The sequence below is a fragment of the Acipenser ruthenus genome, chromosome 16 (genome assembly GCF_902713425.1).
Source record: "Acipenser ruthenus chromosome 16, fAciRut3.2 maternal haplotype, whole genome shotgun sequence".
NCBI lineage: Eukaryota > Metazoa > Chordata > Actinopteri > Acipenseriformes > Acipenseridae > Acipenser > Acipenser ruthenus.
In genome coordinates this window covers 34,239,448-34,262,319 of record NC_081204.1, presented here as the reverse complement: position 1 = coordinate 34,262,319, position 22,872 = coordinate 34,239,448, and the positions used below count along the sequence as shown (strand labels likewise).

Below are 22,872 nucleotides of genomic sequence, written 5' to 3'. Positions count from 1 at the left end.
CTAATAATGTCAGTTTCCTCAGCGCACAAACCGATTGGGTTAAATGTTGTCATTTAAACAGAGACAAGGCGACCGTCCCTCTGATAGTTTTGATTGGCCCAACAAAAGCTTTTGAATAATTTAAATGAATCTGATTAGTGGATGTTGATGTCAATTTATTTTCAAGTTAGTGTGACAAAAAAGGCTGCGCAGATCCAATGGTTTCGATTCAAAAGTTGTTTAATTGCACGGTAGTGTGTTGTGTTTTAATAATTGTACAATGATAACACAACTTTACAATATATATATATATATATATATATATATATATATATATATATATATATATATATATATAGCTTTTACAAAACTAGCAAAGGTAAATATGATTTTTTTCATCAACATAGCTTATACTTTCCTGAAGAATACTGTAAATTCTTCCATAGTTATATCAGGCTATTGCCGGCTGTTGCTTTATCGGGGTTATCGAGTTAGTAAAAGAGCTAAAACGGGTGGGCTCCTCCCCAGATCTCAATACCATAGCAACAGCAAACACCAACGTCTCTCCCTTCCAATTACGAGCAAGATGTGTTAATTATTATCACCTATCCTCGTGTAGCTCCATTGATCTCCCCCAAAACTAATTGTTATGATTTATTTCTTATCAGACGTCAACTGATATGTCAATGAGGACACGATGCTGCCCATGTTTGAGTTACTACTGTACAACAACATTGTATTATTCCGTCATCAGCTCATGTTGAACCACGGAGAGGGAGCAGTAGAAGGAACAGAAGGCACATCTGGGTAATCCAAACGTTTGTGTTACCATGCATGTTTGTCACAACACCACCAAGACATATACAACCAGCCCTATTTTGTGTTTTGCTGCTGCGGAGTAATGATGTTCCAATGTGTAGCAACATCATGCAACCTGGAAGAACGTATATATTAAATAACTGCCATCATCAGGCGCTTCAGACAATCAATTTCCATATTGTTTGCATTATGCGGGTCTAAGGGTTTGTGAGGAGAGCAAAGACACGCCGAACACAATTATCACGGCTGCCTTGCAGTGTTTACGCGCACACACTATCACTCACCCTCTCTCTGTGTGTGTTTAGCCGGCACTGGCTGTAACAGCTTCGCTGGAGGTGGTAGTTGGAAATTGAGGAACGACACAGGATCTGGAGCTGGTGGGTGTTTTTCGTGAGTGGCGTATGAATTATTTCTATAACAGGATAATTTTAAGTGTTTATCATTTGCACGCGAGTTAGATTTTTTGGTCAAAGCACGGTCTCTATTACAAGCTGGCATTATTCATCTTTTTTTTTCTTCTGAAAAATGGCACAGTAGCATTTTTTGATCTTGCGGAGTGCCTACGATAATAATGGCGGACTTTGTGCAAAGTGTGGTAAAAAAAGCTTGTCGTTTATTTATTAAGATCAGCTTTAAACGATGCAATGAAACACTGCTGCGTTAAGCGTTGCAGAAGGTCAGTGCGAAAACTCACAGTTTGCATTTTCAGTATTGTCTTTTTTTTGTATTCATTTTCTTTAGTACACCGTGCCATGTCACACCGTAAACGCATATGTACAAACGCTAGATATGTTTTCATTTTAAAGTGTTTTTCGTTTTTTTTAGTAGAATGCATTTTTAATAGAGACCTCTCAAGCTGTAGCCTGTATCGCAGAGGTAGCAGTTAAACAGTTAATACCATCTGTTTTGGCATACACACAGGCACGTCATGATTGTAAAGTGGTATATCATGAGATCACATGTTGCACAGGGAAAATGTGTTGTAACACATACGTGTAGCCGTGGGGGTGTGTGTGTTATTACAACTTTGCACGACTGGCGTGCAAAATGACAACTGGCGGGGTGATAGATATGGCAGTGTGGAGACGCGTAAATGTGTGGATGTTGTTGTTTTTTTTCTTTTCTTTTCGAGTTTTACGAGCGCTTCACTGCAGTCAAGCCTTCCTCTTACAGAAGATAGTTTCTTGTCGCTCCCATTAAAAAACGGCGAGAATCCAGTCCGCGGTTTGCCTCTCGCCGTCTCAAATCGAGTCTCGTCGATGGGAACAGCGAGATCTCGCGAGGCTTCCTTCTCAGCAGCCCCAGCGCGGGCCAATCGGATGGCAGGCCTTGCCTGTTTGCACCAGAACGGTTACTGCTGCAAAATATGCTCGGCTTTAAAGTCACAGGCACCCGTTTTCCACGTTCATTTGGACGAGCACTGAAAAATTAATGTCACTTTGTGGGATAGGAATCTCGACACGATCCAGGTAAAGCATTTGCAGGTGAGGCTCATCAGCCGACGGCGAGGGGCCAGTGTTACAAAAGTATAAAACTTGCGCCGGGTGCCGAATTTCTAGAACAAAAATAAAAATGGAGTTCCAAAATGTCTACTGTTTACTGCCACCCATTTGGAATACCGGTAGGCATTCAAAAATACCAGATACCGGGACCTCACATTTTCACCGAACTGTGTATTTCTTTAAGGTATTTGATATATACAGGCCAGGTTGTGAAAGGATATATACAAATATACAAATAAAACCGCTCCTTCATGGGGGCCTGGTTCCTAAATTCCAGATTTGCACGTTTTATATTTTATTAAAATAATAATAATAAAAAACCTCAGGTTATGGTATCGGTGTTAACTTGTCATGGTAATGTGGATAATTCGACTTGCTATCGTTGTACTTATGAGAGTCAAAATTAGTGAAGAATGATCTTCATGCACGGAGCTTGTCAGTTATTAGTTCAAAAATGTGTATGGCATTTTTGTCATAAATTAATATTAGGACCCGTCTGTCGTATCGCATGGCCTTTCCCCATGTAGCGCTGGCGTGCATGATGTATGTGAACAGGATTTAGAGGGTTAATGGATAGAACGCTTTATAGTAGGTTTACCTTGGATGACAGTTAGTTGCAAGTTATACCATAGGCGACGCCCAGTTAATTACCTAAGTAGTGTTTTTGGTTATTTATTTGTGGTAGTAATATACTATCAAACGGTTATATCTTCAAAACCAATGTATGCCTGTTGTGAAATATTTGCAGTACAGCACATACTCTTCCGACTCAGCAATTAAGTTAAAACTATACAAAGCTGATAACAGAAGCCACAAATCTATGATTTTAGAAGAGGGAAAGAAACAAACGTTTGTCTTAGCTATATCAGTTCATCCTATTTTATCTTGGTTTTTGTTTCTCCATGCAGTGGATTTGCTGCTAAACTATGGATCCCAGTGAGCTTCCAGGGTCTCTAAACCCCTTCCAGCTTGCAGACGAGGCTTTGAGGAACGACTTGCTGACCATGCCCACCAGCATGGAGGTCCCCGGCAGCGACTTGCTGGGGTTGGATGAGTACAGCGCTGCCACGCCCACTCTGACCCAGTCCGAGAGAGTCAGGCAAAAGACGCAGGACAGCTTGAGCATCTTGGAGAACCCGGACTCCTTGGAACTGTCCAAGACCCAGGTGGAGGAGTTCTACAGCAAAGTGTTCCCAGAGCCGTCTGGATCGGCGGGTCCCTGGCCAGCAGATGTGCCTAAAATCGGGGAAGCCGAGGCTGTGATGCCAAAGGAGGCTGGGGATGTAGAGATGGAGGAGGAGGAGGAGGAGGAGGTTGAGGATTTGGTAGGGAAGGAGTCAGGGAATGACATTGGCAGCTCTGAGGAGGCACCACAGCCACAAACGGAAGAGGAGCAGACAAAAAGTACACTGGTAGTGAAGCCCGAATTAAAAGCTGAAAGTAGCACTGTAAGCCCCCCCTCATCTGCATCCCCGGCCGTATCTAACCAGGAGGTGCCTTTGGTAGATGAGAAAAAGACTGACTCCAAAGAGCCTGAGCCTGAGCAGGGGGAGATTGAGCCTGAGCAGGGGGAGATCGAGCCTGAGCAGGGGGAGATCAAGCCTGAGCAGAGGGAGATCGAGCCTGAGCAGGGGGAGATCGAGCCTGAGCAGGGGGAGATCGAGCCTGAGCAGGGGGAGATCGAGCCTGAGCAGGGGGAGATCGAGCCTGAGCAGGGGGAGATCGAGCCTGAGCAGAGGGAGATCAAGTCTGAGCAGGGGGAGACCAAGCTTGCAGAAGTTGCCTCTACAGCGGCATGCCAGACCTCTGATGTAGATAGCCTGGTGCAAATCAAAAATGAGTGTAAAGCTGAAGAAGGTGATACAGCAGCAGAGGGCAGCAAAAGCCAACAAGCCAGCGGGGTCAAATCGGAAGAAAAGCCAGAGGTACCACCAGCAGCTGCTAAAGGTGAGGCGATTCTGCAATCACAGTACATGCTGTTACTCTTGTTCAACCTCTGTTCAAGTGACATATTCATCGTATGAGGCAGTCACTTTACACAGTTGTTATTTCTGATCAGTTACCAGTTACTAAATAAAATACAAGCTGTGAAGGAGGCCTTCAATTTTGACTTCAGGCAGGCATGAAAGACCATATAGAGATTTATTATAGTTTTCCTTCAGGCAAAGTCCTGAATAGTTGCAATTAAAGACCCTTTCTTTAAACACTGCTGAAACAAGACCATAGAACATTAAAGTTGATGAACAGCTTTATAATGTCAGACATACAGATATTAAGTTAATGTTTTTAGGGATTATTGTGAATGTGTTATATGTAATGCAATGTGTTACTAAACAAACAAAATGAACACAGAAGATGGATCTTGTTTGTAAATTGTTAAAGCCAATCTGCTGACCGTTCTCCAGTCTCCTGTACAGATCAGACACTGGGGACTCCTGCAGCCTCTAGCCCAGCCGAAAAAACAGCTGATGCTTCAGAGGAAAAGCCCAAAGGCAGAATGGTAACACACGCTTTACTAAATTATTATACTTAAGAACATGAGACAGTTTGCATTCGCCGCATCAATGCTCTTCCATTTCCGAGGAGCTTTTGATTTCAAAACTTTGTCAAGTTGGTGAAGTTGTTGTACATGCTGGTAAATTTATTATACCTCCTACTAAAGCATTCTTGTAGATCTTTATCTGAGGTTTTTTTAGATGCACATTTTTAAAAATTAAATATGTGTTTGCAAAACATGTTTTTCATCCTACACAGATAAAATTTATGGAAACTTTTTTTTTTTTTTTTTTTTTATTCACAACCACTTCAAATTGTAAACTTTTTTAAAAAAAAAGGCAAATCTTTCTGATGATTGTATTAGGAAATGAGGAGAACTGAACGCCTTAGGAGAACCGAGTTCTTGAAAAACGAATCCCGGGGATCGACAGGACTTTCAGACAGTGGTGAGTGCTGTATTTTTTTAATTTTTTTATGAGGTACAATTGTGTGCAAAGAATGTTTAGGTTTTCTACCTCCTTCACCCGGTGTTATCCCATAAGACACCGCACAGCTGTGCTCCCTGCTCTAACCTGAACGGTTCTCTCCTTTTTAAAGTTCAGTTATCTGATGACGACTCTGACGCCATGGTGGACGATCCCAACGATGAGGACTTTGTCCCGTGCAGCACCCCTCGACGCTCCAGCCGGATGTCTCTGCGCAACCAGAGGCCTCACACGCCGGCAACTGCGGCAGTCCCCCCCGGTGCACACAGCCGACCCAGGAGCACAGTTCACAGTGCCCCGAGCACGCCGCACAGCACGCCACAGAGCACAGTGCACAGCACACCCCAGAGCACACCTCACAGCACACCCCAGAGCGCGCCCCCGCGCTCACTCACCAAAATGTACTGTGCACACTGCAGGACCCCCCTGCAGAAGGGGCAGACTGCCTACCAAAGGAAAGGGATGCCTCAGCTCTTCTGCTCTTCCATCTGCCTCTCTGCCTTCTCCAAGAAACCGCCAAGGAAGAAGCCTTGCGTGTTCTGCAAAAAGTAATTTTGGCTATATATATATTGATGATGATGATGATAATATTATTATGTACACTCAAGTTAAACTATCTTCTTATGAGCACCTTGGTTGGGCTGGATGACTGTGAAATAAGACGCTCTTGTAAGACAGGGTCAACTGTACATATCAACTTAGGAGAAATCATTGTGTGTTTTGTTTTTTTCTGTTTTTTTTAAGAACACGATACATACAGTAGTTACTTCCTTTATCAATCCCTTTAGACTTTCTTGTCTGTTTGTAGTCTACTGTGCACAAGGCTACACTTAAGGCAAAATATAATGTACTGGTAGGTTCTGAAATCTGGCGTTTTGACTGGCTGCTAATGGCTTGATAGTTTGTTATTTTTGTTGTTAGCCTTTGCTTTTCAGATGACAGGATATAGAGGGATCTGTCTGCATGCTCTGCATGGCTACCTTTCTGAAAGCAGTGCGTTCTATTAGCTTCACATTTACTGTTGCCGTTCCTCTCTCTCCGCAGGGACATTTGGAGTACAAAAGATTCCGTTGTCGCCCAGACAGGGCCGGGAAACTCTTTCCAGGAGTTCTGTAATAAAACTTGCCTTTCACTTTACGAAGCCCAGTTACAAAGGGCATCTGTTCCGACAGCTGATTCTACTGCCCCAAGGTGTAGCATCTGCCACAAAGCAGGAGAGGTAAGAGAACTGTGCATTAATCTGAGATGCCTTGCAGAGCTGCCAGCGCAACGCTGCTTCCCCAAAGATTTTAAGCGCTCAGTCTTATGAAATATGTAGCACAAGTTTGAGGTTCTTCCAGATGAGTTAAGATAATAAATGAATGTTTTTTTCAGATCCAGCATGAAGTGAGCAGTGGCAATATGGTCCACCGTCTTTGCAGTGACACCTGCTTTACCAAGTTCAGAGCCACAAAGGGGCTGAAAACAAACTGCTGTGATAACTGTGGGGTGTACATCTACAACAAAGGGCTTCCTCTAGAGTACCTCTTTCACGAGGGACAGCAGAAGAGGTTCTGCAACTCTGCCTGCTTAGCCATGTACAAGAAGGTGAGAAGAGCTTACTTTTTTCTCCTGAAACACACCAGAAACGTACTGTATATACGGTGCAAACTTCGGTTTTTTGCTGTATAGACAGTTCAGTGGATTTACTTCAGGAGCAGTCCCTCAGTTGATGTAGCGCTCCAAGAAATGCAGATAAAAGGATGAAATGTGTTTTAAAAAGAAACTTTCAGCTCCTTAAAACTCACTACCAACCTTTATTAGAGAATCTACAACAGTAGCCAAATTTAAAAAAATCCCTTGAGTCACTTATTTTTCACTGCTTTTTCTTAAACCCTTTCTTTACTGTAGTCTGCAATGTGTTTTTTTTTTATTTGTTAAATTTAAGTTATTTTTAAATTAATTGTTGAATAGTTTGTATATCGCCTTGAGACACCTTCGTGTGAAAGACACTATAATAAATTAGTTATTATAATAGAGTGCACAGGATGCTGCGAGAGTAAACTGTGAGAATAGTATATCATTCTATAATTCATGCAGTTTTCAGTAAGGCTGCTATTTGAATATACAGTATGCAAAACTCACCTCTCTGTGTGTGTGTATATATATTTAATTAGCTGAGCCTCATTTCTGCTTCTCCATTGTTCCAGAAAAACACCAAAGTGTACCCGTGCATGTGGTGCAAGACTCTGTGCAAGAACTTCGACATGCTCTCGAGTGTGGGCCGCAATGGCAAAATGGGACTCTTCTGTTCTGTGTGCTGCATCACGTCTCACAAAGTCAAGAACGCAGGGCCCACAGGTACCAATCTGCTTTCCATTCAGCATCTCAAGCCGGCCAGCCTTCCTGACAATTTGGAGATGGTTCTAGTTTTTTAATTGAATTCATTTCTGTTTCCCCTCAATTTAAATTGCTTTGTACTATATCACCAGCGCATTGATGGATTTTACTTGTAAAGCATTGTCAGGCTAGTTAAGACGAGGACCATGATACAGTTACCAGTACACGAATGCATTCTGAATACGGTATATACTTGGGATTGAATCAGAACTATTCTTGAAGCCCCTTTTTCAAAATGATCAAAATAGCTGAAACTGAAAGCTATAGCCAGTTGTTTAATGCCAACACTGCACAAAATGCCCGAAACCATCGCTTTCCTTGATCACAGTTGTTTTGCTATTGGGTGCTTTTAAAAAATAAATATATAAATAAAAGAACAGCAGCCCCATAATAATTAAAATGTCATCTTCAAGCTAGCTGAATGGAAACCTATTGAGTTGCAGTCCTACCATTGCCAGTGTGAAAGCTACAATTCCTCTGATCATCTGTCTTGTGTTGTTTTCAGTTCCTCCCAAGCCGTGCAGCTTCTGCAGGCGCAGTCTGTCAGACCCGGGGTATTACAACAAGACCGACAGGGTGGTCAGTCAGTTCTGCAGTCCCAGCTGCTGGACTAAATTTCAGGTATTTAAAAATAATAATAATAATGTGCCGGAACACCTCTGGAAGGTGAACAGGCTGTTCGCTGAACATCATAGTAATTTGTGTGGTCTCGATTTACTGAATCTTTTTATAAACAAGCCAAAGGGTTTGCCCCACGTGACACAGCCCTGCACTATTTGCAAAAGCAATTTTACCAGTGACGTTTAACTGAGTGTGACAGAGGGTGTCTATTCAACTAAACAGTCATGGATCTGAATACACTGCTGCCGTTGAAACTATTAAATTCCTCCAGCCCAGACTCCCCTACTTTTTGTTCCCATGTTTTTACCGATAGAAGTAGACAAACCAGTCTTGCACACACTGTATGTAAGTTTATATTCTTTGTATTCAATAAATTGACAGGTTACTCTGTAATTGAATTAAGAAATATACTGCTTTTCTTTCCCACCAGAAATCCAGCCCCGAAGGTGACATTCATTTAAACTGTCACTCCTGTCACAATCTATTCAGCGGCAAGCCTGAAGTACTGGACTGGCAGGTAGTGTGTCTCACTGCTGTTTTTATTCAGAAATTATGGGTTCTTATCAGAAACAAATGCACACGTTCACCTGAGTAGGTTGTGATGGATTGGTAGTAATTTATTTATTATTGTTGTTGTTGTTGTTGTTGTTATTATTATCAAAAAGTGTTTGTGTTTTACATTTTAACATGATGGTTTTGGATATTCGTCAGTCTTTTAAACTGTTGCATGCTCCCTGTCCTCCAAAGTTCGGTATGGAAATGTGACCGTATGCACCAGGAGTGGAAATAGGACTCCCAGTGCACAGCAGTCCGGCCCATGCTAGGTTTTACTGTTAGCTTAAGTTAGTCACACTTGAGCGTGAGCAGTCAAACTATTGAGGTCACAGGCTTTGTATAATGAAACCCCCATTAAAACCTGGCCTGACTCAGTCTGCCGTGCAATGGGAGTAGTATTTATACTTTACATGGCCCTAGCCCACAAACCAGCTTCCAGTAAGCACAAGCCTCTTACTGTATTAAAATACTCTTTAATTCTCTTTGCTTATCAGAACACCATCTACCAGTTCTGCTGTAAAGAGTGCTGTGAGGATTACAAGAGGCTGCACGGAGTGGTGTCGGTCTGCGAGCACTGCAAGCAGGAGAAGCTGCTGCACGAAAAGATCAAGTTTTCAGGAGTGGAAAAGAATTTCTGCAGTGAAGGTCATTAATGCTGCCGTGGAATGTTTTTATTTATGTTTTTGGTTTTAATGTTCTCAGTAGGACAAGGCAGCTGGGGTTCCAGGGATGGAAATAAGACTCCCATTACATAGCAGTTTGATCCATTCCTGCTTTTACTATGAGTTTAATAAGGCATACCTGAGCTTGTTACGTATACACTGTGGCTAATCAAGCTTGTTGTGAAACCTGGAATCGGTGAAACTGCTATGCAATAGGAGTCTTGTTTTCATCCCTGGGTTATGTGATCTAGTGCAGTGGTTCTCAAACTGGGGTTCCGAGGGAAACACTTTTTAAAATAACATATACATATATATCCATATATACTATATAGAAAAATAAATCATTCTTTTTACTGTCGTGGGGAGAGACTGGCCTTGTGATACTTGAAAAATCTTTCCCTTTTACTAAGCTCTTCATTGTTTCGCTGTGTTTTCTCTCCACAGGCTGTATTTTACTGTACAAGCAGGACTTCACTAAGAACCTGGGCCTGTGTTGCATTACTTGTACATACTGCTCCCAGACATGCAAACGAGCTGTAACAGAAGAGCTGGATGGCAACACCTGGGATTTCTGCAGCGAGGAATGCAAAACCAAGTACCTGCTCTGGTACTTTAAGGTTTGTGTGTGCTTTTAACATTCCCATCACCTTTTTATATTTAAACATGACAATCTGGGGAGCTGGAACGAATCTGAAAGACCTACCGCCTCGACTGCGGCTGCTATATGTATTGGAAACTCCTAGGGTGAAGTCTTTACTGCACTTGGTACACAGCTGTATTAGAACATAAGAAAGTTGACAAACGAGAGGAGGCCATTCAGCCCATCTTGCTCGTTTTGGTTGTTTAGTAGCTTATTGATCCCAGAATCTCATCAAGCAACTTCTTGAAGGATCGCAGGGTTTCCGCTTCAACAACATTACAGGGGAGTTGGTTCCAGACTCCACAATTCTCTGTGTAAAAAAAGTGCCTCCTATTTTCTATGATTCTCTCAATAACAGCCCATTACAGATGGTGTCAAGTATAAATGAGCCACATTCCCATTTTCTTCATGTTTATAAACCATTTGAGATTAAGCTAAGGCGTCTGTTTTATTCTTGTTTACAAAAACTCCAGATTTCTAGCAATAACTTAACATCATTGCATCTTTTTTTGCACACAGGGAGCCAGGTGCCATGCCTGCAAACGACAAGGGAAGCTTTTGGAAACCATACACTGGCGTGGGGAGATCAAACACTACTGTAACCAGCAATGCCTCCTGCGTTTCTACAGCCAGCAGAACCAGCCCAACCTGGACACTCAGAAGGGGCCCGAGAGCTTGCTAAACAGTACGTTCAGCTGGGAGCTTACACCCTGCTGCTGAAATCCACAGCTGCATTTTATTGAGAGCAATTTGCTTTACCAGGTAGTCCACATGGATTGCAACAATAACAAGTTATTTTTAGGGGTAACCTTGGGATAACACACAGGTGGATGATGCAATCCAGGTTAACTTAAGCCCTTGGCCACAGTCATCATTTCAGCATTTTCCATCCGCAGCCAAACTGTTGTTTCACACATGAATAAATAAGAGATACACAGTACAGTGTATGAATGAGACAGTATGGCTGAGGGTTGTAATGTTACAATCTACAACAGCAAAGTAAGATTTTTTTTTTTTTTTTTTTTTTTTTTTTAAATTAAGCACTATAAAGCATTTTATATGCATTTGAAGTTCCTGGTAATTTGTAACTATTAAAATTCTTTAACTTGCATTATTGCTGTTGCAGAACATACGCAAGAGTCGAAAACATCAACCACTGCTGCTAAGAAATTTGAAGTAAGTCGCTTCAGTTTTTGAAACAGAAAAGACACAGGTAAAAGTCAGACAGAATGCAGTGCTGTACAGAGCTACAGAGCTCAATGGTGATATATACATACGTACGTCACACCTTATTAGATGTGTCAGGATGAAACTTGGTGTTGAAAAATCTTCAATCTGTGCTGGTACCTGCGTTATAGAAGTTAGGATTATTGCTGTGTTAGTAACTAAACGTGTCTTTGCTCCAGCCTGCTGAAAAGACGCACACAACCCAGCTCCCCCCATCTCTGTCTCCTCCCCCCTTACCCACCGCACGCAAGAACAAGGCTGCCATGTGCAAGCCACTGATGCAGGACCAAGAGGTGTCCTGCAGACCCGTGATGACGTCAAAAGGTTGCCAGACAGGTAATGAACTAGAAACGTTTCTGTAGTTTTTCATCAGCCATTAGCTGCGTCATGCATCATGCATCATGCTGAATTAGCTATACAATGTATCTTAGAGCAATGCTTTTACTACCCAGATAAAAACTTTAAAGTCATGCCGAAGCCGTAATGATTGTCACAACATCTAACTTTTGCAGCTTACTACTAACTACTTCAGTTTAAAATTAAACGCACTGTTTGGTTTAAAAAATAAATAAATAAATAAAGCAAATTCTCCTCAGGGGGAAGGGCTGCAAAAAAGAAAAAATATCAAAATGTGATTTGATTGGTCACTCCTCCCTTTGGTGTGTTTCAGAGGAAGACTGGAAACCACAGACGGTTATCATCCCAATCCCAGTCCCTGTCTTTGTGCCAGTGCCTATGCATATGTACTGTCAGCAAGCACCAGTGCCTTTCACCATGCCGATCCCAGTAAGTGCATTACTGTAGAGCTCTGTGCTTAGCATGTCAGGAGATCACTTGGGTACAGCGTGCACATTAACCGAAATCTTGCTTGAGGATATAAAAACCCAGTAGAGAAATAAATGCAAAGAAAAGCATTGTACAGACTGAAACAAAGACTGGCGAACATTAAACGAACATGGATTTTTAGGTGTTGGAGTAGAAGCAGGTAGACGCATTTTCAATGCAGGCTAGTGTATAGTGAAGGAAACACTAACACTTAGTTTCACAGACCCTGATTAGCACTGGGCCTTGGGACACCTTACCTTGCTAATTACCAGCCAAAGATCTCCTTTGAAAACCACAGTTGTATTTGATTGTACTTTGTGCTAAACAGGTCCCAGTTCCCATGTTTCTTCCAACCACCCTGGAGAGCGCTGATAAGATCGTGGAAACGATTGAGGAGCTGAAAGTGAAGATCCCGTCCAACCCGCTCGAGGCTGACCTTCTCGCCATGGCGGAGATGATTGCAGAGGCTGAGGAGATGGATAAAGCATCCTCCGATCTCTGTGGTAGGGGTTTTACATTCAACACTGTTAAACTCTTAAACTGTAATGCCTATATAATAATACTGCAGCACAGAATGAAAAAAATACCGGCTGTATGTATTCCATAAATTGGATGAGAAATGTTATGAAGGCTTGTTCCCCACCTATTCCTAGATCTCGCCAGCAATCAGAGTGCAGAGGGCTTGCTGGAAGACTGCGATTTGTTTGGACCAGCCCGAGACGATGTCCTGGCGATGGCAGTCAAAATGGCAAATGTTTTGGATGAGCCGGTTCAGGACTTGGAAGCAGATTTTCCTAAAAGTACGTAAGGTCATATAGCACGACTGGGAATATACACATTTATTATAAATTCCTAAATTGAATTTTAAGAATTTCTTCTTAGCTCCCTTAGATCCCAGCGTTGACTTCCTTTTCGACTGTGGACTCGTGACCACCGATGATGATCATACAGAACATGAGCTTCCCAGAGCTGTAAGAAAGGTGAGTCTTTGCACTGGGGGAGAGGCTTCACTGGAAATTAAACCTCCCCCCCCGCCCCCCCCTGCCCGGAGACCTGACAGATCAGATTTCTAATGCCAGCCTTGCTCTCTGTGTTCAAGAGCCAGAAACGGATACTGCTGTCAGAGAGCTGCTCCCGAGACTCGATGAGCAGCCATTCGGGATGCACAGGGTTAAATTATTCCTACGGAGTGAGCGCCTGGAAGTACTGGGCTCAGTCCAAGCATTCCGGCAACGAGGGCAGAAAAAACGAAGAGCTGCGATTTGGCCGTGAGTTTGCTTTAGAATTGATCTTGTGTGGTCAAATAAATCCGCATTTAGTGCAAACTGGGAACTGTATCATCTTTTTTTATATTTTTTATATATAAACAGCTAAACCAATGATGATAAAAGAGGATATCCTTACTTCCACTGCTGCTGAACTGAACTATGGACTGGCACAGTTTGTGAAGGAAATCTCTCGACCGAATGGAGAAAGATACGATCCAGACAGCATTTACTACCTGTGCCTTGGAATACAGCAGGTTAGTGTAACAAACTAAAGACGCTGTTTGTGGCTCTGATCAGTGTTGTGCGTCTATTTACTACTTTCTATAGGTATGCATTTATGGCAGAGCCCTGGTGAGGAGGTCTTGCAGTTGCACCACGCGTTGTGTTCAGGGTTTCCTTTTCACCTGCAAGGGGTTTGGAACACTGCTTTATGAAGGAATTTTAACAATAGCACAACAAGGAATTGCTCAGTCAGGACCTCAATGTTTCTTCTGCTAATTGCAATTATTGTTTTTTTTTTTTTTATTCACGTCAGAAAATGTGTCCTTGCCTTTTTGTCTTGTCCTGCTTTAGGCTCATACTATTTATTTCAATCCAAATGATTTCTACTGTAAGTACTGCCAGCTATTTATTTACCCTCCTGCGATACGCATTTATTTTTCAGATCTCGGGGCTCTTGGCAGCATCAATGCAGAAGGTGTAAGGTTCTCTTTTCACCAAAAACAGGATGTTTGTTTGCGGCCCCATGCTGTGATTCAGAATGGGATCTGAAGTGCTGCTAGCACCTGCTTTGCATGTGTGAAGTGATTTAATGATCATCCTGTGGATTCAGGAAGTTTACTAAGCCTGGGGCGAGGACTAATATTTCACCATCGATCTATCGTTTTCCAAAAAAGCTGATGCATCGATTTCATCGACGTTATGAAAGGGTAAAAAGAAATACAGCAGTAATGCACGTGGAGCTGAGTGGATTAATATGTAACATTACTAGTAAAGGTTTAAAAACTATTATACTGATTTAAATGACATCAGTTTGTGCAAATATTATTATTGTTTATTTAGCAGACTCCTTTATCCAAGGCAACTTGCAGAGACTAGGATGGAGAGCGGGGGAAACTTTGTTTAAAACCTTTACACAGAAACAATGCACAGGCTTGACTGTCGATAGCATTCAAACGATGTGGTGGATAGATGCACTGCTTCAGCCTTACAAGTTACAGTAGTATTGTTTACATACCTGGGCTGCAATAAAGCCTATCCGTGCCTTTGCTGTACAGGTGTGTGCCGTAACCGCAAAAAAAAGTCTTCTGCAAATAGTTTTGTCATGTTTGCCAGGCTCAGTGAACAGATTCATTAATTAAAAACATTAAATAAATGACTGGTAAAAGCTTATGTATCTCATTTTCCAAGAGCTGATGGTAGATTGGAAGAACACGACCAGCTTATGCATGAGCTTTGAGAGCAGTCTTGCACAACACTTCGACTGGAATGCAGTCCCTCACAGTCTCTGTGCTAGACAGCATCTCACTAACCTGCAGGCAAAGTGTCACAAGCAGATACCCTTGCTGTAAATGCAAATAATTCCCAGCTGGTGAAGAGGACTGCTAAGCAAACCCTTTGTTTGCATTTGTAGGCATTGTGTGGAAGGCTTTGACAGGCAGCTGGGGGTATAGCTCAGCGGTAGAGCATTTGACTGCAGATCAAGAGGTCCCTGGTTCAAGTCCGGGTGCCCCCTTGCAACTTTTTATTAATTGCAGTTTTTTTTTTATTTTATTTTATTTATTTATTTATGTAAAACAGTAATTTTTCTCCCAAGCCGGCAGATTACTGTTCTTTATCGGTCAAGCCTGACTTTGGATAGGTTTTGCATAGTATTGTCAGACTGTCTGCACTTTTGTTATAGAGCTGAACTTTGAGAACAAAGGGGTTCTTGTTATTAGTTTTTCTTGTGTTTTATGCCCCACCTTTTCAGCTGTGATGGAAAATGAAGGGAATCTGAAAGCATTTTTAGTTTCTAATAAGATAAAGTAAAAAATAATATTTTTAATTCTTTCAAGAATTTCATTTAGGACTTATTTCCATGTAAGACGCTCAAACTGTTGAATTAGTTACAGGCCAGCAGAGTTACTTGGTGCTGAAAGAGTTATGATAATTCTGAAATGCTTCCCTGCTGTAATTTCTAAGCCCTGCCACTAGGCGGCACTAGCAAGCAGTACTCGGTGTGTAAGACAAGTGTGTGGTGTTCTATGTACTGGAATTACTTGTAATCTCTGTGGCTCCTCAAACTGCTGAGTTGAAATGCCACAGTACCAGGCTTCCTGTTCCTGATGTTGAAATGTGGATCTAATTGTTTTTAGATGAGCCTTGCCGTTTGGAACACAAAGCACAATCAGGAAAAGATACAATATGCATGATCTGTGTTAAACCCTTTGTTGGGGGTAACAGTCATAATAAAATATAATAACTACCTACCCAAATATTTCTCACATCGATGTATTTGTGCTCAACATTAAACTTCCTGAGCTTTGAGTATCTACTTATTTATTCATTCATTTTAAGTGCGGTGAGATGTTGACCTTGAGAATCATACAGCATGATTTCTGTGAACGACCGCTCCCATTCTGCTTCCCACAGTGGAAACAGTGCGCTAAAGGGTTAAGTTAATCACTGTGGGATTCCTGTTTTCTACACATCTGGCGTCTGCTGTTTTATGGGAAAGTTCAGGCCGCAGGAAACTGTGCCAACTAGAAGCAGGCTCTAGGACAAGGACTAATGCTTTTACAGTGAGCTACCAGTTTCCGATGGCTTTTTTCAGACAAGATGATGTTTTTATAACCTTGCTTTATCTCCGTAGTGTATATCATTTGTTTCTTTTTTTATTTTTTTGCAGTACCTTCTGGAGAACAATCGAATGGTCAACATCTTCACGGATTTGTGCTACCTGACTTTTGTACAAGAACTTAACAAGATGTTAAAGGGTTGGCAGCCCGCGATATCCCCGACTGGTACGTTGTGTGGCATGCTTTCAAACCTGGCAGAGCATCAGCCTTTTGATAACCTCAAAAACAAAAAATCTATCTAAATACTGCCATAGAGATAATACAGATTTTTCTTATGAAAATGAAACGTCAAACCGTGCACGTGTGTCCCTTTTAGTGCATTTCTGTCTATAAAATGCAGAAAGGGTCAGTTTTCTATATTGATTTTTTTAAAGGACGGCAGGATTTAGATCCGATAGTAAGATCAGATGAATGCAGCCCCATTAACTCTGAACTGTAGCACTCCGGAAGCCCTCAGGGAACGCCCACCAGCGCCAATATCCTTTTCTACAACAGCAAGACTATGTCTCTTGACTCTGAATATCTTGAAGGATGCAGGCGTTCTAGGAATCTACAAGACGGGTCCATGGGTGTCCTGGGATCCGAAGGGTTAATTTCCAGCACTTCAGATGCACCACATTTTTTAGATACCTTGCCTGTTTCGGTGGACGTCAGGGCTGGAGTGAAAGTGCCTGAGAGATGAAGATGGACTGCGCTGGGTTACTTGTTGAATCTCTTTCTGTAACTCTAATATCTAAATGTATTCTCAGGGCGTGGGGTGCTGATGTTTTGAGTCTATATTAAAGCGTATCATGTATTTTGGAGCACTGACGCTGCACATTTCAGTGCTATAAAATCTCCTCCCTCGTGTCCCCAGGATTAACCTCTGATCCTTGGGGTTCTGAACTACTGGCTTATCTTTAAACTAATGCTGAAATAAATAGCAGGCATGCAAAGTCTGCCGTCGTCTCAAAACTGTAAAGAAAACCCTCGGAACAAATGAGGAATTGCTTGTCAAGTCAGCTTCTGTGTGCGTTGGGAGGAGCAGCTGGGTGTGGCTTTTAAATAACACCCCATCTTTGCTGTATTCCCCTTTTGATGTTCAGAGAATATTATTATTATTATTATTATTATTATTATTATTAAACATTTTTTTTGGTCGGTACAGTATGGTAGGCAGGGTTGGGGTTTGATAATACTAGCACAGCTGGAGTGAATATTGGCACACTGACTGTGCCGATTAGCATAGGGAACATTCCCAGGAAAAATGACTTGTTTAGTGTTGGAAACTGACCGAAATGCTTCTATAAAATATTATAAATCATGCAACCAAGACCAATTAAGATGCGGAAAGACCTGTTGAAAATGCTTTATTTAATTTATTATGCTTGTAGCAGCATAAGTACTCAAATAAACATTTAGACAATTTAAGGATTGAAGTTGAGAAAAAAATAGTTCATTCTGGGAAAGAAGAGAAGACATTTAGATATAAACTGAGTTCTCATATCTCTGATATTTAGATAAATGCTGTCTTTAAACGTGTGACACAACTGAGCACCGAGCACTTTGACTCTGAAGTGACTTTGACTTTTCGCACAGATGTTTGAGATTTTGAAAATGACATCGGGGTTCCCGGCTGAGTCGTGACCCCCCTGCATGTGTTTTCAGGTACGATCCTCTCTCGGGTGGAGGAGGAGCACCTGTGGGACTGCAAGCAGCTGGGGGTGTACTCTCCCTTCGTTCTGCTCAACACCCTGATGTTCTTCAACACCAAGTACTTCGGCATGAGGACGGTGGAGGAGCACCTGCAGCTGTCCTTCACCAACGTGGTGCGCCAGTCCAGGAAGTGCTCTGCGCCCAGGGGCGTGGGCAAGATGGTCAGCATCCGCTACTGGCCGTCCGTGCGCAGCAAGAAAGGCAGAGGTACTGCACTGCACCCCCTGGGAGCGATTGCTTTAGGCTGTGAATGTCTTTCAGGGAATTGGGGGGGCGTCTGTGATGATGAGGCGTGACTTGTTTCATTTACTAAGGTCAACAAATAAGCTGATGTCTGGGCCCTCCGGCGACCCAAATCAATTCACTTCTTATAGCTGGACGGAAGCTTATGGTGAAGTTAGATGTTTTATGCGATTAGACAAATGTAAGCAATTAAATTTATTCTACAGGGTGATGCAAAACTTTGGCCATAGCTGTAGACACTTGAAAAGCAGTGGGTAGTGGAGCTCACCAGCTCATCGTTACAGGAATCTAGTCACACGGCTCAGTATTATCTTAGTGCACAACGTGGTTTATTTAGAACATATTTTCTTACTGGTTAGTTATGACTTGATATCTGCTTGCACAGATGGTGCATCTGAAAGCTTTTTTTAAACTTGTGCATCGGTATCTTAATCTTCTTGCTGTTAAATTTGTGATCGAATGTTAAGGGCGCTCCAGTCAGGTTAGTTGCCAGTGTTTGTGGTGCCAGTGCTAAACACAAGGCATGTCTAAGTAATCGGTCCTGCAGCTATGGAATAGTCGGGGGGGGGCCCTATACACAGACGTTTCATGCGTCTTTTAGATTAAGCTGCTTAAGACATTTGGCACATTCCTTAATCAGCCTCCTTTTTAATAGCGCTGACATCGGAGGGACGGATCTTGTCGACCGCTTCTCCTGATTTTGTGATTTTAAAAAGAAAACAGATGCCACATTTAAACAGCAGCGTGATGCTTTAGGTTAGTTTTCCACTACATACAGCTCAGCCGTTCCCAAGACATCTGAACTAAACTCGAAGACACCAGACTCCTTGAAGTCTGCATGTTGTTTGCTTTGTTCTTACTTGAAAAGTTAGTGATGTCTCTTAGTTGAGGAGTCTCAGTTTTTGCCCTCCCCCACTATTGGAGTGCTTGCTTTTTTGAGCGTGTCTCCATTCTATTTATAACCCCAGTGTGGAGACCTCTGAAGTGTTGTTCAGGGAGAGAGCTGAAAGATGGCATGTGAAATGTAACCCTTTTGCACTGTTCACTCTCTATTACTGCTCTAGCTAAGACCAGAAAGCAGGTGATCCAGTGCTTTGCTCCACTACTGCGAAGCGAGGACGAACGCTTTATGATAAATAACATATTAGTTCTTCATCCTACAAGTAATGTGACCTTACACAGATGTTCATTCGGCATTTTTTATTTTTTTCTCTCTAACAGACAGATGTGACTTCATGTTGCCAGAAAAGTTTCTTAGTAAAGCGCACACATGCAGTATATAGACAGGTTGAGGCAGTGTTCATTGAGAGCTTGAATGTGAGCTATAAGTCAAACGATCTGGCAAAACAGTTGCTAAATGCACATGTTCTGCTGCATACATCGACTTCTGTTTTCAGTCAGAACCAACATTTATTGACCAAAGGCTAAGCCAGGAATGACAGTTTTGAAACTGTGTTACACATCACAGTGCAGAGAAGTCTTTTGGCTTGGTGTCAAGTTTAAAAATAACTTGAGTTATTTTTAATTCTCATATAAAGTTTTCATTTTATTTTTTTATTTTCGTTTTGTCCCTGCAGAAAGCAGCCTGGGAAAGAGGAAACGGGAGGAAGAAGGAACGATTCTCGAGCAACAGGAAAACAGGCTGAACCCCCTGAGATGTCCTGTGAAGTTCTTTGAGTTCTACCTGTCGAAATGGTAAGGACAGGACCAGCTGTCAAACTGGGGGGGGGGGGGGGGGCAGGGGAGAAAATGGGTGGCATGTGTGCTATACCCTGGGAATAGGTCAAAAGAGTGTGTGATTGTAACTCTGTCTGACTGCCACTCATTCAACCACCTCTCAAGTAAGATTCCAATATCCCTGTTCAGTAGAAAACTGGGAAAGGGGTTGAGGATTACTTTCCTTTTTTTTTTTTTTTTTTCATCAAACAGCCTTTCTGAGATGCCTGTTCCAGAAGGGTGCTATTTAAATGCAGTTTTGATTGACGGATTGATTGAATTGGTTTCTTGTTCGTCAAATCTTGTTGTGTTTTTAGATTTAAGTCTTTTTAAAAGCGTTCTGGACGAGCTGTAACCCCAGTGGTGGTTGTTGTCGTTCCTTCTTCAGCCCGGACAACATGAGGAGCAGGAACGACGTGTTCTACCTGCAGCCGGAGCGCTCGTGCATCGCGGAGAGCCCTCTGTGGTACTCCGTCATCCCCATGGACAGGAGCATGCTGGAGAGCATGCTGAATAGGATCCTGGCGGTGAAGGAAATCTACGAAGACCACCACGCCGGGGAGGCGCTAGAGGACGGCGTCGCCTGAGGGGGCTCCCCTTTTTAATGTACTTCACAACCTGTAAATAACCAGGAGGCCAGTATTTGGTGAAGCAGCATTGCGGCACTTCGTTTGTTTGGCAGGTCATTGTTTAATAACTAGCGTTGGGAATTGTACAGCGTGCAATCCAAAGTATTAATAATGTTTAAGGGACTCCTTGTTCATCTTGTGCCGCGTTATCCCAGTCTGTTTCACTGACCTCCCACCTAAGCTATTGGTGAGCTTATGCCCGTTGTCTTTCTCTGTCAGGTCTAGCTCAAACAGTACCTTAATAAATTGCTCCTTTTACTTTGAACACTAGCTGTGTAACAATTTTGAAATGAATGGACTGTATTCTTACAGGACCTAAAGGAATGTTGTTAAAATAAATGCAATCCCAAACTTCACAACCCGTATGCTTTGTAGTGCAATGTTTATAAAGCACTTCCATGAGATCTTAATATGCTGTATACTAAATATATGTTTGGAAAGTCTTTCCAGAGCCACTGAAGGCTTATGTGAAAAGCACTGTGACAAATTGAATCGGTGCGTAAAAGGGAGGAGTGGCCAGCTGCCTTGCGCTTCCCTTATTGGCTGCCAGGTAACTCATCACTGTTGAGGTCGACAATGAGGTGGGTGGAGCTTTTGCTTGACCACCAAAGCCTTCCACAGCACAGTCTCTCCACTAACCACTGAGCCGTAGCCATGCACTTCATATGTTAACTATCAAACACAAGTCTTCTGAAATGCTTGAAGTGATCGTAAAGGGTTTATAAGCTGATGTTTAAAGTTTGAGAAAGCTACTGGCACTGTCCAATTGTGTTCTGTTCTTTATTCTCCTGTTGGTCTTTGTGAAGCTCCAAAGTGTATTAACTTCATTTATTTTTATTTTTTTTGCTGTTATATTGTTTTTTTTATGTTTTGGCTTTATTTAACTTGTATAATTTCATGTACTATTAAATTTGTATGCTAAACAAGGAAAAATGACCAAAACATGTCACAAGTTTGGTAGTGGAGCTCAATTTAATTATTCTATTTATTCTTTTACAAATTAATTTCTTAATTATCCTATAGTGTTTCCATAGTAATATAAATATATATACTGTACATATATTTTTGGTGTTATTTTAAATCGGAAATTCGAATTTGATACAGAAAAGGACATTATTCATAACGTTGAACTAGTTAAAAAAACGGTCTTGTACTTTTGCCTTATGGATTACAGTTATTTTTTATTTAAAATTTAAATACATTTTTTTTCCCTAAATTGGTGAACAGGAAGACGCGCCACAGATAACAACGAATTGAGGTCATATTAAGTGAACTGCTCCCTGCTTCATACAGCCTACAGCCTGTCTTGATCTTAATGTGATGCACATTGAAGCTGAATACTGTAAGTGCCACACCTCAGTGTCTTTAAATCTGGAGCAGCACAGACACAGGAGTGAAACACCTGCGCTACGTAGCAAACACTTCTCTTTGCTTTTTTCTTTTTTATACAATAATTTATAATGTAAATGGAATCCCTGAGAAGCGTGCTTTCGTATGTAATATCTGAAACTCTGATCAAAGTCTAAACAGCGACTCTGCTGAAGGAGATAGTAATGGCCATAACATTTGGAGCGGATTGGTCTCCTGGCTGCCCATTGTGGCCTTACACCCCAGCCATTGTGAGTAACCTCTTCACCCTGTGTATATTATACACTAGGAGTTTGGGCAATTAGCACAGCATTTAGAAAAGCAGAACGTTTTGTGACGGGTACATGGTTTACAATTCGCAGACAGCACAGTTCAGTGTTTATCCCCCAGTGAGTTATCGGAGTATGCCTTAATTACTGGATCCTGCTTTGTTCAGAGTGTGAAAAGCCACTGGAGAGCAGCACTTCACGTGATGTTAAAGTGTGGGGGGCGGTGGTTCGGTGTACACCATGCAGCTGTATTTATAGTTACTGTACTAAACACCACACAGGTTTGTAAAAATACTGTTAGCGTTCTATTCTTGTGACTTGCATACATATTCATTTGCTCTAGCTCATTTAGTTTATTTTGTTAAAGGGCTAAAGGTGCTCCATGTTAGATGAGGCGCCTTCGAATGACAAAGGGTGGGGTCCGCCTTTATCGCGGATTTAAAACTGTATTGAAATCGCAGTGTTACAATTCCCGGCTTTTTTATTTTAATTTGGTCAAGTCAAAAAAAACGATCCACAAAATGTGTAACGTTCCTCTATCCGTGTTGGTAATACTAGTTAAAGGAGATGAATTAGTTTTAGTGGGATGAAAACCTGTGCTGGTGGCACTTAGCAAGGAGTAAAGGAGTAATAGGTCTGGCAGGATAATATCTT

General features: G+C 42.0%; 1 protein-coding gene and 1 non-coding gene across 10 annotated transcripts; both read left to right on the top strand.

Annotated features, from left to right (window-relative positions):
• Positions 1 to 667: 667 nt before the first annotated feature.
• LOC117412388 (zinc finger MYM-type protein 3-like) lies at positions 668 to 20,940 on the top strand. Of its 9 annotated transcripts, none has more exons than XM_058989549.1 (25): positions 668 to 786; positions 3,209 to 4,247; positions 4,706 to 4,800; positions 5,161 to 5,242; positions 5,394 to 5,829; positions 6,326 to 6,500; positions 6,656 to 6,868; positions 7,471 to 7,621; positions 8,166 to 8,281; positions 8,712 to 8,798; positions 9,331 to 9,481; positions 9,943 to 10,115; positions 10,658 to 10,823; positions 11,265 to 11,314; positions 11,545 to 11,701; positions 12,036 to 12,151; positions 12,519 to 12,693; positions 12,844 to 12,990; positions 13,073 to 13,170; positions 13,290 to 13,458; positions 13,561 to 13,712; positions 16,349 to 16,463; positions 17,946 to 18,200; positions 19,814 to 19,931; positions 20,341 to 20,940. In XM_058989549.1, the coding sequence occupies exons 2-25, from the start codon at positions 3,227 to 3,229 to the stop codon at positions 20,537 to 20,539; spliced, it is 4,617 nt and encodes a 1,538-aa protein (XP_058845532.1). In that variant the 5' UTR covers positions 668 to 786; positions 3,209 to 3,226; the 3' UTR covers positions 20,540 to 20,940. The 9 variants fall into 9 exon arrangements, with proteins under 9 accessions (XP_058845532.1, XP_058845529.1, XP_058845530.1 ...); XM_058989546.1 differs by lacking the exon at positions 668 to 786 and adding an exon at positions 949 to 1,175; XM_058989547.1 differs by lacking the exon at positions 668 to 786 and adding an exon at positions 949 to 1,188.
• trnac-gca (transfer RNA cysteine (anticodon GCA)) lies at positions 15,122 to 15,193 on the top strand. The gene has a single exon. It is a non-coding gene; the product is annotated as a tRNA-Cys (tRNA).
• Positions 20,941 to 22,872: the final 1,932 nt, after the last annotated feature.